At 39.2% G+C, this 15,458-nt stretch overlaps 1 protein-coding gene across 3 annotated transcripts in view; it reads left to right on the top strand.

Annotated features, from left to right (window-relative positions):
- The window catches only part of ngef (neuronal guanine nucleotide exchange factor), a 56,513-nt gene extending 42,922 nt beyond the window's left edge, over positions 1-13,591 (top strand). For 2 of the 3 annotated variants that reach the window (XM_080053626.1, XM_080053625.1), the window contains 7 exons: positions 3,757-3,831; positions 4,378-4,467; positions 7,356-7,519; positions 8,104-8,262; positions 8,554-8,633; positions 8,715-8,819; positions 9,046-13,591. In XM_080053626.1, coding sequence (XP_079909752.1) covers positions 3,757-3,831; positions 4,378-4,467; positions 7,356-7,519; positions 8,104-8,262; positions 8,554-8,633; positions 8,715-8,819; positions 9,046-9,254 — 882 coding nt within the window. In that variant the 3' untranslated portion in view covers positions 9,255-13,591. The remainder of the gene's footprint in view (positions 1-3,756; positions 3,832-4,377; positions 4,468-7,355; positions 7,520-8,103; positions 8,263-8,553; positions 8,634-8,714; positions 8,820-9,045) is intronic. The other variant, XM_080053627.1, reaches the window with a different exon arrangement.
- The last annotated feature ends 1,867 nt before the right edge of the window (positions 13,592-15,458 follow it).

Below are 15,458 nucleotides of genomic sequence, written 5' to 3'. Positions count from 1 at the left end.
TGATCGATATTTAACGCAATCTGAAGCCTGAAGAAATAAGTTAAACTATAGAATATAGTTTATTAACTTTGTTTTGTTGAAAAAATTATATTGAATGACATTGTAATGTTAACAATCAACCTGACAAACATGCTTTATCTGCCTCAATAAAACAATTCAAGGTCATTCAAGTTTGCTTTGTAACTTGTTAAACATAATTAAAATCAAACTAAAAGCTGTGACTTCTACGTGCTTTGGATATGTTAAGTGTTGAAGCACAGATTCTGACCATTTGCTTTCGGAAGACAACTAATCCTTTAATCATCTGAAAGAAAGCAACCCAGCCACCGTACAGACAGTGTGACGATATAACAACGCGTTTAGTCCAACGTCTTAGCGCTGGTTTGAGCAGTGTGAGCGTTTAGCAGTGTGTTGCTGTGTTGGCACAGCTCCACTCACACTGCTAACGAATGCACCGACCAACAACATAGTTTGCACACGGCCTTAATCTGTACTAAATCACTTTTCAGATGAAACTTCCATATATAGATGTCCTGTTATCTTTTTTTCTGTCAACAACTTCCTCACCTTCGGAGGATAATGTCAGTTCACTTTCAACATGGCTGCTTTCGTGGCCCTCTGTTGTTCCATTAATTTTTCTTTTCCCACTCACTAAAGTCTAACCCTCTTTCCTCACTGCTGCTAGCTCAAACCAGTGTGTGCAGTAGGAAATGTGTGTGTACTTTGACGCATGATGCAAAAACTGCAGTTTGACTGGCTGTTTTTATATCTGCTGTGTCTCTTAGGTAAGCTACAGTATAACCAAAGTTAACCAGACAGGAGGAAACTTAAGGATATCACTGGTAAACATAATCTGTCCCAAATGGTTAATGGGCCGACTCGAATTACACAGTGTTCTAATACACAGATTGACTTGATATTCTGCAATCGACCAGAGAGGATCACTGTATCATATAACTTCATTACTGGTATTTCAGACCATAATCTAGTGTTGGTATGTCGGAAACTGACAAAGAAAAGGTTTATTTACAAACATGAAAGTAAAAAGATTTCATACAAAATACCTAGGAAGGATATGCACTTGTTCGAGGGACAGTTAAAACTATTAGATTGGTGTGATTTTAAAAATGATGACATTTCTTTAAATGACAAGTGCACACTCTTCTCTAGCATTATTAGTGGTGTGAAGGATACATTTGTTAAGAAATGTATACATGGGCATAAAAAAGCTAATCTACCTTGGTTAAATGATGAGTTATGGAGCCTAATGAGGAAAAGGGATCATGCACTTAAAACTGCCCTAAAAAGTAAATTGAATAGTGATTATAGGATATTTAAAGGGCTGAGGAATAAAGTAACAAGCATGCTCCGGAAATCTAAAGCAAATTATTTCATTGGCCTTATTAACCAGGCAAGAGGTAATGGCCAACAGATATGGAAACACCTTAATACAATGGCCAGAAAACAGCCAAAAGGAAACCATGCACTTGAGCTAAATATTAATGGAAGTATCTCAAGTGATGATAGAGAAATTGCACTGGCTTTTAACACCTTCTTTAAGGAGTCAGTTGAGCAATTAGCAAAAACTTTTGGTCATCGGAATGTACTTATCTCCACACTTAACTATGAACATCCAGTTTTTAATCTTCAAGAGGTAAATGAAGAAGAGATATATAAAATTTTAACTAATCTTAAAGGGTCTAAGGCCCAAGATATTTATGGTTTTGATTCCTCCTCGTTTAAGAATAATGCAAATGCGCTTTGCGAACCCATTACGCATCTTGTAAACATGTCCATCAAACAGTGCCTGTTTCCTGATGCTTGGAAAAAAGCAGTGATAATTCCGATTTGCAAAGCCGGGGAGACAACTGACGTGGCAAACTACAGGCCTATAAGTATTCTCCCTATTATTTCTAAGGTAGCTGAGAGGGTTGTCACACAACAACTCACCAAACATCTTAATTTGTGCCATGCTCCCCTGCATGCAATGCAATTTGGATTCAGGGCAAATCACTCCACAGATACTGCTCTTTGCTACTTTGTGGAAGAATTGAAATCCAATTTAGATAAGGGTGGAGTAGTTGGAGCAATTTTCCTGGATTTGAAAAAAGCTTTTGACACTGTAAACCATAATGTTTTAGTTTCTAAACTGTCTTCACATAACATCTCTACTGACACAATTAAATGGTTTTCATCATATCTATCAGGTAGGAAGAATTGCACCAGAATTAATGATATACTGTCCACTGAAAATACATGCTCAATAGGGGTTCCCCAGGGTTCCATTTTGGGCCCTCTATTGTTCAGTATGTATATAAATGATCTTCCCTTAGTTTGTCTTGATGTAAATATTCAAATGTATGCTGATGACACAGTGATATACGCATATGCAAAAACAAAACAACACGCAGCATACAAACTCAATGCAGCATTGAGTAAGATAGCGGACTGGTTGGATAATTCTTGTTTGACACTTAATACGTCAAAAACAGTTTGCATGTATTTCACTATACGCAAAAAGACCACTCAAGAGCCAGACATATTTGTTAAGGGAGAAAGGCTCAAGGTAGTAGAGGATTTTAAATACTTAGGGGTCATTGTTGACTCCCATTTAAGTTTTAAAAAACATATTAAAAAGGTCAATGGTCGAGTTAAAATGAACCTCGTACATTTTAAGATAATAAGGAATCAGTTGACCACAGAGGCAGCGAAACTTTACTTCCACTCAATGATTTTAACTCACATCTCATATTGCTTGACCACCTGGTCCCAAGCAAATACAACTGCCCTGTCACTGATTCGCAAATCCTATAAAAAGGCTCTTAAAATTCTGGACAAAAAATCTAATTTATACCATCACTGTCCCATCATACAGAAGTATGGTTTATTTAGTCTGGACAATTTTATTTCTTTTTCAAACTGCTGTTTATTTTTTAAAATTGTAAATGATCTTGCTCCCCCCCCTCTTAAGAAATTTGTGAGTCTGAGTAGAGCAGAAAACAACACAAGAGCATCATCTAGAGGGGACTCATTAAGTGTGTTTAGAAGGACCACTTTTGGTCAAAGTGCCTTTTCTGTAAAAACAACAGGGCTATGGAACAGTATTCCTGTAGGTATTAGGCAAAGCAACACACTCAGTAGTTTTAAATCAGGTCTCAAGAAATGGCTAAAAACAGGGCAGCGATGTGAACATTTTTAGTAATTTATCTCATGTTTGGTGTTTTATGTTTACTTTATTATACATCTTGTTTTGGTGTATTCTTTTAACTAGATATGCCTTCTTGGTCATGCAATATTGTGAGCCTATATTTGCACATTGGGCACCTTTTAATTGTATTATCAAATTCTTGTATTATTATTCATTTTAATCCTTTTTGTTTTTAGCTTAACACCAATTCCTGTCCAGGGACTACAGACGAAAATTAGCCATGTGGCTATAATCTGGCTCAATTGTATATTGTGCACTGTCCCTGCTAAATAAACAATAAATGAAATGAAATGAAACCATCGTTATCAATGGCAATTTTATTGCAATCCACTATCAAGATGTTTTTATTGCTCGGCCATAGCTTGCATATCTTTTGAACTCCTGTCAAAGTAGATTAGTCCAGCTCCCATGTCCTTAATAAATTCCCTCCAAATGAATTGTCCCCTTAGGGATGAATAAAGTCTGAATCGGAATCTTAAACACTTGTGTTTGGAGCCAAGCAAGCTTTATGTGAAGGCCTTTTGATTGGACTTTGTTTCTCTACACAGAACATCCTGAAAAAAGCAGAGGAAAACTCAGAGAGGGAAGCCAATGCTATCAAAGCACATCAGCAACTGGAGCAGGTACGCATCAGTCCAGAGGGCCCAGGTTGGGTTTGGCCAGGCAGTAAAGCGAATATAACAATGTTGTCAACCTGATAAGACTATTGTTATGTTGGCATGCTCATTGACCACACAGGGGAGAATGACTTCACTCAACAACAAACTCAAGTTGTTAAGTCAATGTTAGAATATGCTTTAAGTAACACAAAGCCATATCATAGTAGTAGTATTGCTGCTTTAAAGCTTTGTTAGCTTCAGAAAGAATGACTGACTAGCTGTCACTCACAGATTTGTGGCTGAGTTTCTATCAGTTGTTCCTGCCAGCCGCCCTGTTTCAGTCAAACTGTGGTGAAGGTCAAATTAGCGTGCTCTCCAAATTCAAGCAGTAGCTAAAAAAAAAAATCTGAATGCCCATCTTTACTTTATAAGTTTAGTAACTTATGACACTCCTTCTAACTGTTTCCCGGACCCTTGTGGTCCCCCCAAAAATACCCAATATAAGATATTGAGAAGGGGAAATAATATGATATGATGGTGTTTATTAATGTTGTATATTGTCTTCCTCAGATTGTGAAAGAATGCAACGAGGGGGTGCGAAAAATGAGTCGGACTGAGGAGCTTATCAGCATTGAGAAAACACTGGACTTTAAATCCAAGGTAAAATTTGTCTTTCACAACAGAAAAGTCCGCTAGTTCACTTTGGTCCAGACCAAATAGAATTTTTAGAATTTTTTTTTGTTTGGTGTAGTCCACTTTCATATGGCCTTTTTTGCAAGTAAACCAGCACAACGAAGCAAAACGACACGTGATCTGAGGTCATTCATTCACTGGACAGACATTCTGGGGTGGAGAGAAGCAGGAAGCAGGAAGTGATAACTGCCAAAGTGTTAACAATCATGGAGATATTCCATACTGCGGTCGTGTTTAGTGATTCGGTGCCATCAGCAAATAACGCTCCCTCTCTATCAAATGAAATATATTTGTTCGGGGCTCCCAGTCAAACCATAGCCTGGCTCCGCCTGCCCGCCTACTTCCGGCCAAATTTCATTTTCCCTTCAGTAGTCAGTCTGGGTGTACAGCTCATTTCCCAGATTCTCCGGAGAATCTACAGCCGTCCAATCAGCGAACAGAGCGAGTGGCTGAGAACGATGACGTCGAAGTCGCGCTCCAGTTTCAGTTGAATGCTGCGTTCCTTTATACTCGGAAGAAGGAGATTTCCGACTTGGTAGTTCCGAGTTCCGACCTGTCTGTGTTCCAGTGCATCTGCTCGCGAAAGTATGGACGCCTACAACCTTTCTCGTCCAAATAACTAAACGTTAGGCTCTAACAAGTTACTGTTGCCAGGTACCGGTAGATTCATAGACTACAATATGTAGTGAAGTCGGAAATTTCCGAGTTCCCTGTCTAACTGGAACGCACCATCAAAAGCCGACTCATGACACACGTGACGACCAAACGTGATGCGATTGGTTGGCTAATCCAGAGTGGCACTGGGCAGATCCAATAGTTTTAAACTTCGACAGACACCCGCCTCCAAGTGAGTGAACGTTTGCCAATTACAGCACTTCCAGACCTTCTGTACAAATGAAATGAAGTACGATGGTCTGGTTGGACCAGGCTAGTCAAACCACATCTAATGTTCTTAACAATGGCGACAACAACCCTTAGTGTGAAGCTGACGGCGATTTATTAAAAAGTAAAAGAAGGAAAAGGCACAGTGCTTCCTGCATTTTGGTCCGATCGAGTCCGGACAAATTCACACCACAAATGATCCACAACAGAGTGTGTTTGGAAGCGCACCGAGACCACCTCTTCAGCTGGGTCTCAGAGCGTTTGTTCGGTCCGCCCCCAAGTGCGAGTTCTGTATTCTCATCTCTCACTTCTGTGTGTGTGTGTGTGTGTGTGTGTGTGTGTGTGTGTGTGTGTGTGTGAAAGATGCACAACAAAGTGCACCTGAGTTAGTTTCAGGTGAATTAAACACAGCAGGTGTGAATACGCCCTTAGTTGTCTGAGATGGTAGAGACGCTGACGGGCTTTCTTTACAACGTTCTTGGTGTGACAGGACCATAACATACACGTGTGTGTGTGTTTGTGTGTGTGTTACATATAGTGCTATACGACCATCCCAATCCTACCTACCTATGCTTATCATTCAAAGCAGGGATTGCATTACCAAAAGAGGGTCCCACAACCCCTCATACTGTACTTGACCTTCTCTAGTTATTGGAAGGACAGTAGCAAGTGTGAATATGTGGCAGAGTTGAGGAAGCCTGCGCAAGACTAATTCATAATAAATGAAAACAGAATACAGTGGAGGCCAATTTTTTTAAAGATCTCAAGTTCACGCAGGCCATGGAGGCAACAAATAAAGACATGATGATTTCCACATCATGAAAGCAACATGCTGAATGGAGCTGAGGGCCAGTATCTACAGTGGAGGAAATAAGTATTTGATCCCTTACCAATTTTCAACTGGAATTTCTTGCTATTATCAAGGCCAACAACCATCTGACAACTAATTAGCTTGCTAACAACAATCTAAACTATAGCTTACCCTTCACACGTTTTTAGGGTAACAAGTGTTTTGTTATAAACCCATTGTGTAAAAGCCTAGAAGAAAAATACTGAGGAGCTAAATATTTTCAATTTGACATGAAAAACACAAACAGTCCTCTCAACTCAAATTCAGCAGTCTATATGTAGGTGACCTCTGATCCCAATTCTGGATATTTACATAACAAAATTTAACAGGCAGCGCCTTATGGTTCCGAGATATAACGATTGTCACAACCAACCCGTGTGACATATAACCCCGTTCTCCCCTACTGTTAGGCCAGAAACTAAAACCAATAGGCTTCAGTTGAAGTAGAAATAGCTTTTACCGGACGGTAATACCGTGTACCCGGTAAGAATTTTGGGAAGATTTAAATGCATCAAGAATTGGATACCGCCCAACCTAGACAGTAGCCATCCTGAAGATAACTTTTGATAATATGCCATTGTTTTGGGGTTTTAACACTGAAGAGTGTACAGAGTTTACTCAGTTATTTGGAGTGCCCTCCCAAAGGTGTATCACTAAATTATGTTTGGTTCTTTGTGATTAAACTGTTTTCCATATAGTTCAAAAGATCCTGAATGGCTGGGTGTTAACTGAATGTTAACAAACCACGCTTACTCAATTCACTCATGTAGTAATATAGACAGAAATATGTATTGGACATTCAGCTGAATAACCAATGTTTTACCTGATCAGAAATTATTCTTATTTGAAATTGAATGCAGGTTCCCCGGCCTTCTGATGTTCATAGGGATTATACACAGCTCAAGTGATCAATACTTGACTCGACATCATTGTAAATGAGGGTCACCCCTCAATTGATCTCTCGAGTATAAATAAAGGTTAAATGAAAATGAAGTAAAAATGTACTGTACATCTATTACAATTAAAACACGTCACTAATGTGAGGTATGGTTCTATTGGAAAATTGGAAACATTCAACCTTACTTAATGCCCCTATCTTTTTACCTTTTCTTAACCTCTGTAGTCGGTGCCCATCATTTCTCACTCCCGCTGGCTGCTAAAGAAGGGTGAAGTGCAGCTCATGGCTGGGCCTAAGAGCACTAGGACCATGCGGAGTCGTAAGCTCTACCAACCAGTGTACTTGTTTCTTTTTAACAATCTGCTGCTGGTCACCAAGCGCAACTCTAGGTAAGCATTTGTTAAGGTATTGTAACTGTGGAATCCTGCTGTTTTGACCACTAGCTTGTTTTGTCAGTCTCTTGACATCCAGTGGCCAATTGATCAGGTACACCTAGTTAAATTTAAATTTTGATCATTTTGGAGGATGTAATGTGTGGATGGAGTGAGTGATTTGATCTTTTTTTCATGCTATAAAGTCTTAATTCAATAGTACAAAACCTTTTGTCCAAGATGTCAAGTTTTCAAACATAGAGTTTCAAGCCTTTAAAACTTTTTAATTCAGATTTGAATGATCCCATTACAGAAGGCTGTTTTTGGTATTAAGCTTATCCTCACTGATAGAAAATATCAGGGACAACATGATGAAAACAATATAATCCAAGCACTCCAAACTAAATCCTCACAAAGTGACCGTACAGTTGAATCAATACCTCTTTAATATTCACTGCACAACAGTTTTATTAAACGGCATCAGTTTTAGCTATGTGTACCTAATAAACTGGCAACTGAGTGTATGTTTACATTCAAAAACAATTCAGATGGTTGTTTGCACTGAAAAACAGGGAATGCTAATTTAGTCAATTTGTTGTCAGTGGGGACAAGTTCCAGGTTCTTGACTCATGCACTAGGGCCATGTTGAGGACTGAAGACCTTGAGGACCAGGGTCAGCTACTAGCCAATGTCTTTAATCTAAAACTGCTGGAGAACCAAGAGGATCGTCCAGTCAGCTACATGCTTAAGACAACCAGTATGTGAGTATCTGGAGAACAATCACATTTTAGCTATACATCCAGTTTAACATCCAGTAAATAATCTAATACATTGTACCACTACTAATTGTGTTTTTCTATGGTACAGTTGAACCAAATATATTAGACTTTGGTTACACAGATAAAGCCTGAATGTAAAATGTGTAAATGTTAAAGTATGGATTTGTATAGCACCTGGCAGTCTGAATTGTCCGCCCTAAGAATGATGAAGATACCAAACAAGAACTCAGTTTATATAAAATGACTTACTAATCACTGACATCCTGTGGACAGGAGTAATAAGCTGCGATGGGTGTGTGCTCTCACACCAAACCGCCGCACACGTTTTATGTCTACTAGTGCCAACCAAGCAGGTGAGACAGAAGGTCAGCCCAACATGAAGACATCAGTGAACAGACATGGTGACATGAACCTAACCTGTCAGTACGGATCAGACTCTCCACAGGTGCAGTGTATTCAGTCCTACTCGTCTCAGGAGCCAGATGAACTCTCCATTGAGATGGCTGATGTTTTGAACCTCCTAGAGAGAACAGACGATGGTATGTAAAACCATAAATCAGCTATATATGCTGTTTTTCCCTTTTGTTTTTTAAATATTATTTTAAGTCATTTTTGCTTTATTGGACAGTGTTTATGGGACAGAGATGAAATGGGGTAGAGAGGGGTATGACATGCAGAAAACGACCCGGGCTGGATTCTAACCCGGGTCTGCTGCTATACTGTATATGCTGTTCCCTGTAATCTCTGGTGTATTATGTATTCCAGGCTGGATGATGGGTGAAAGGCTTCATGATGGGGAAAAGGGCTGGTTCCCTAGTCGAGTAGTGGAGGAGATCCAGAGCAAGGAGGAACGAGCTCAGAACCTGAGAGAAGCCTTCAGGATCCAGCAGGCCCAGGAAGGTGGAGGGAGCCTGCAGACTGGAACTAGGAGTGGCTTAAGGGTGGCGAAACGCATCCCAAAGGTCTCCCATTGATCAAATGGGGGAAAAGAGGTGAAATACAGCAGTGAATCAGTAACACTGATGACTGTCACCATTCTTATCCATATGCACTAAGAGAAAGAACTATTAGGAAATGTGACATCATTTCCAAACTATAACATTTTGTCTTTTGATTTTCACTTCTCAGTGAATGTTTTTTTTTTTGCATCCACAGTTTTGATCTCAGTAATCTGGAACAAATGATTAAAGCGCCATATAAATGTGTGTGCTAAAGAGGCCCACACACTGGTGTTTTAATGCATGTTTGGAGCTGCATGTGGGGTTGGCAAGAACCCCTAATACTGTATGTTTTTGTAACATCCTCGGCTGCATGGGCGAGTTTGAAAGTTGTAATATGTTCATTTCCTTGTAAAATACCTTTCAACATGGAATTATACCCAAGACCCGCAACACAAACAGCCAAGTGTATAATACAATAAATAATAGTATAGTTTAAATCACCAATTATTCACAAAATCATTTGTCTTATTATTATCATCAAAATAGGTGAGTCAGCTTAAGTTATACTCCACTGCAAAGGTATCTTATTAGTATGAAATAATAACTATAGCCTCAGCCATTATGGAGAACAGAAGCAGTATTCAGCTTGGCTTCACAGTAAGGGTGCAACGTCATGGCGCCTGTTTTCTACGACGTAGAGCTGGACTAAAAACAGATTATCAAGAGTTGATGATGGAGGTAGCTAAGGAGTGAGCCATCTCTTTTCTCTCCTATCTCTGAGAGTTGCACATGTTTAATAGCGACCGGGCCACAACCTTATAATAGGTCCATGGTATAAAGTACAAAGCATAGCAAAATGGTGGAGAGTGTATAAAGTCTGGGAGTAATTCACCCTCAACACTAGCCTGGCATTCCCAGACCTGCCACTAGGCGCTGGCAAATTAAATTTGCTGCGCGTGTTGGTCTGGACACGCTCCGTTGAAGCTTTATCAAGAAAGCCAGAAATCTGGCGGGCGCGCCAGAGCCCCTTATATGGTACTCTGGGGAGGACGTAACCGGATGACGACAGTGACGTGCATGCGACGTCGAAGCCGTGATAGTAAACATCAGAGATGGCTGCGGATATGTTGTGTGCGTTTGAGACTGCTTTAGCCTCGACCCTTAACGATTTGGAAGACGGCACTCAAATCTTTCATTAGCAAGTAAGTGGAATGTTCTGTTTTGCCGACCGACCACGGCAAACGTTTAATTTAACAGTTTAACAGCTGTTCGCTAAACGAAAGGGGCTTACGTCGCCTTGTGCATCGCTCTGATTGGTTGTAGTGCTATCCAACTGCGTGCAGTGGCATTTGAAATGCGCGAGTAGGAGCCGCCCCTTGAGTTGGAAATTACTATTGATCGTCGCCAGACCCTCTATCGTTCAAGATATCAGGGTCTGGATTTCCAGGCTACCTCAACACAGTAAAAAATCTGCAATTAAAAAATCTAAATTTTTTAACACAAATCACCTCTGATATCTCTAAAGGTAAAGGAGAACATAAAGGATTTCAACAGCTCCCCCACTGACCGCTGATGTGTGGCAGAATGTCAAACAGAGACTTTTTGCATTTCTATTTATTTTTAACGGCAGACTGCAACATTTAATGAAAAAATTAATGATTGAGTCACACAAAAATATCCCTCTCAATGATCACTTCTGCTCCACTAAATATATGGTGGTGTGTTTATGTGCACAGTCCTCCTCTCTCTGGCTGGATTTTACATAGTAGTAACATTTGTTGGTATTGTTTTGTAAACAGAAGACTCAGGTCTAAGCTCCACCCTGCTACTTCAGCGGGCCTATAGCACAGAGCAGAAGCCTTTCCACTTCCTTGAATGGGGTTAGCTTTGGTTAGCTCAGTGGCTAACACACTGATATGTACTGTACTGCGTTCCAATACCTGTTCAACATGCCCTCGTTCACTTTCCCTAGGCACTTGCCCTCGGGGGAATCCCCGCCGCCATACTAAGTGTCGTTCCAATTGTCAGGAAACTGAAGTGAACTTTGTGAGATAGACGCTCGGAGGGCTGAGTGATCAAGTGAACATCTATGGTCACTCCGAGGTGGATATCACCCACAGTGCATTGCAGTTCGTCTTCTTCTTCTTCTCCTTTTATTTTCCTGTAGACTGTATGCTTTTAGGGACATTGCGGCCACCCGCTGGATATAAATATATTCCAAAACGCCTCAATTAGGCTATCCTATTTCCTTTGGAACAATCCAGTGAATGTATTGCAGTTTACACATTGATGCTATAACACCAATGGCTGCCAATTATAGGACTATTTAAAACAAATGTTTTTGGTTGAAACTAACATAAGTAAGAAAATATGTCGGAGCAAACAATTTACATGTGTAAGTAACAATGTCTTGATAATCTGAGTTACAGTGTCGAAATTCAATGTTTGTTATGCTATGGAAATGGCATTCTGCAATAGGCTACTTTAGCAGAATATTATAATTCTGTATTATTTGCATTCAGAACTACCTATGTAACTGACGGTCCATTGCGACTACAAGGGCAAGTGGGTTCCATTTAAATCCCCCGCTCCTCCCCCGCCCACTCTCCCTCCGCGCTCCAAGTTCCCTCCGTGCAACGTATGCTGTTACGTCATACCAAGGGCTGAGGGTAAATGAACGAGGGGAAGTGCAACTACTAATGGAATGCAGCTCATGTCTTACTGGAAAGTGGTGTCCTCTCCCCCTCCTCCGACTGCTCTCCGCTTGCTACTAACCCCAGCTGTACTACACATTAAGTTTGCTGGTCAAACACAAACATGTCAAATGATGTAGTTATTAGATAGTAAATAAAGAAAACAATGTCCACTAATAAATTGAATAACAGGGTTTATTTATGATTGCAGTTAGGGCTATATAAATATTTGACATGGAAATGTTATACCAACCACAATGGACTTGAGAATTTAAAGGTAGGTTATATCAATTAATGTGGTAGCAAGTGTAACTCTGAGTTAAGTTTCCCTATTGTTCATGTGCATTTACAGCTTAAAGGTGCAGTGTGTAATATGACATCATCAAGAAAGTTCTACAAAGTTCTAGAATGCAACACTCCCTGGGTAACCCCACCCCTTTAGAATAATAACAGAAGCTACAGTGGCCTTCAAGGACAAGAACAATTCTAAATTTTAAACTTTAAACAATGCACCTGACATTCCAACTATGACACTTTCAAGATGGCGGCACTAGGCCTTGGTCCAAGATGTGCAGAAATATGGACATATATGAGACCCTTTCTAAAGGAAAAAAAATTATTCAAAACATTTTTTTCAGCTATTATGCACTAAATTAAATGTACTTATGGATATTATAATTACTTTCTACAAAATCTGCTAGGAAATAAAACCCAAGATTCTACACACTGCAGGTTTAATTCGATGCAGCCTGCACATCCTATATGCACATCCTATATGCACCCAAGTGGCTGTCACCATTCCCTGCAGCTGGACCCCTGGCCAGCATAATCCAATCTGCAAAATACAGGGGGTCCCTGAACGCTTATTTAATACTTTGAATACACTCAATCTTTTAGGCTACCTAATTATCCAAAGGGAAAATATAAAGTTCTTAAATAATAAATGTTACCACTAAACAAGTGTATGAAATGACACACTGGATTTAGATGACATGCACTTTTAGTCTGGAGATCATTTCACATGTTTTTAAAAATGTTTTTTAATGTTATTGAAACTTTTTTGGTGGTGAATGATGTGCTCTTCATGTTGTATTATTATAATTTGATTGAGAGGCCTATTTGATGGCTGACACGGGGTAACAAGCAAATTTTACAGTCTCCTGATTTCTAACATTTTTGTACATGCCATGAAATCCAGCTGACCACAGCTTCTGTTATTTGCCAAAGAAAAAAAAAACGACACTACATAACCATCTTCTCATTTGACAGTATTTATTGCTCAAAGATTTTGTGTTGAATGTCACTTTAACATTTTCAATTTGACATGTGGACACAAGGGATTAATCCTGTGATAGTTCTTTTGTACCAAATAACTGTCATATTTTGTAAATGTATAGAATGTGTCAACCTTTTGAACAATTAAGGATCGGCATGATTGTAAAGCCTGTGTGTCTTTCAATGCAGTGTACAGAAAATGCAAACATTCAATGTTCAAATTAATTATGAAATTATTTCATTTTGTAAGGTGTAAATTATTGTTCATAAAAAAACAATCAGAGATGTGCCTCACTTGGTGACTTCATTATTGATAGAATAGAATAGAAATATGAACTACAAGAGGTTAAAGGATCATTACACCCTCAAGTACGGCTAGAACCCTCTAACCAAACTTATGTCAAATGCAACAGAGTGAATGAGCAACAACTGTCCGAGGTGTAGCGGCGGAGACTGAATGACCACCAGCATTCTTTGTGCCTTGGACAGCAATGTAGAGCTTGTTATCACAGCTAACCAGATATTAAAACCCTCTGAGGTCTAGGGGTATTTTCTCCGATTTTACATACTTCTATAAATACCTATTTCAAATGTGCAAGAAGATAAATTATACCAAAGTGTTTTATATGGAAATGTTCAGAACACATTAGGCCTTTGTTTTCTGAGGTCTACTTATGTCCTAGACCATTGTGTATAAAAATAATTGGCTTAAATGCTGAAAAATGTATTGCGATTTTTGAAAAACCTGGACATTTGTGTGAAAGAAGAACCTTTAGTCATCCTGTTGAGTTGTTTTGGCTCTTGAAATTGCTTCTCCTAAGCCTTAGCTTCAAAAATGCAGTGGAAATTTTCCAAAACACAGTAGGGGAGTGCACAAAACATGACTAATATAAAATTTGGTCCAGATGCTTTATGGTAGAAATGTTGTCTCTACTTTCAAAAAACATTAGCAAATTAGACTGAATGAAGACTTCAGACCACATATGATGATTCATGGGATGTATACTAATAAAAGAGGAAGTATCACAAATTTTTTTTCAAACAAACCATTAAGTAAATATAAAAACAATAATAACAAACTATTTTCACACTATGTATATACTCTATGCACTATTTACAAGCTAAGTGGTAGCTGGGGAGCTTCTGGGTCTTGCTTCTCACAGTGTTTTCTAAGCCTGTAAGGGACTGACAGTATCACAAGAACATTCCCTGGAAACAGGAGCACCTCTAGTTTGAGATGATGTTTTCATTTAATTTTTCAGCCATATCTTCAGGGAGATATTAATAAAGATTTGCGCGCGCCGGCGCGTGAGTAGGCCTCAGCTACCGTCTGCATCATGCATTGCCAAGTCTCCTCTACTGGCACAGAGGGAAGTCATGTTGAATGGCTATTGTGGTCCAATTTTTCTTTACTACCAACCGTGTCTTTTTTCCTGTCAAGTCCTGCTATTCTCATCTCTTATCAAGAAGGAGTCCACCTGTTTTTTTCCTTTGTTGAGCAATGTCTCTTTGTTTGGACTTTTTGTTCTTGATGGATTTTTCCCACCGATATTCTGAGGAGAAGGGGACTAGTAAAGCAGAATCAAGAATCAATCACATGGCAGCAACTCAATGCATTTAGTGATGTAGATCTGAACAGGACAAGTTGTTTGAGTTCAAACCGAGCAACAGAAAGGGGGTTTAATTGACTTTGAATGTTGCATGGTTGATGGTGCCAGACGGGCTGGTCTGAGTAATTCAGAAACTGCTGATCTACTGGGACTTTCACGCACAACCATCTCTAGGGTTTACAGAGAATGGTCCGAAAAAAAGAAAAAATATCCAGTGAGCAGCAGTTGTGTGGATGAAAATGCCTTGTTAATGTCAGAGGTCAGAGGAGAATCGGCAGACTGGTTTGATTGATTGATTGTCTTTATTTCGAACATGCAAGCAATAAAAAAAAACAAGTTTGAATATTAATAGATGAATAAATAAAAAACAAACAAAAAGCAAAAAATAAATAGAATAAAAAAAACAGACACACTTTCTACATGCTCGAAAGCGGGTAGGAGGAAGTAAAAAAACTTTTCTAGTCCTACCCCTAACAGATCAATTTGGCTTGGATAGATTACGTTATTAACATGTCAGTATAATAAAAAGATATAATAATGCATATATACATGAATGCCGAATAATTTTGTGTGTATATATATATATATATATATATATATATATATATACAGTCATATGAAAAAGTTTGGGAACCCCTCTCAGCCGGCATTATAATTGA

Source organism: Ammodytes marinus, assembly GCF_949987685.1.
Source record: "Ammodytes marinus genome assembly, chromosome: 3".
Lineage (NCBI taxonomy): Eukaryota > Metazoa > Chordata > Actinopteri > Uranoscopiformes > Ammodytidae > Ammodytes > Ammodytes marinus.
This window is presented reverse-complemented; position numbering and strand designations above follow the sequence as displayed.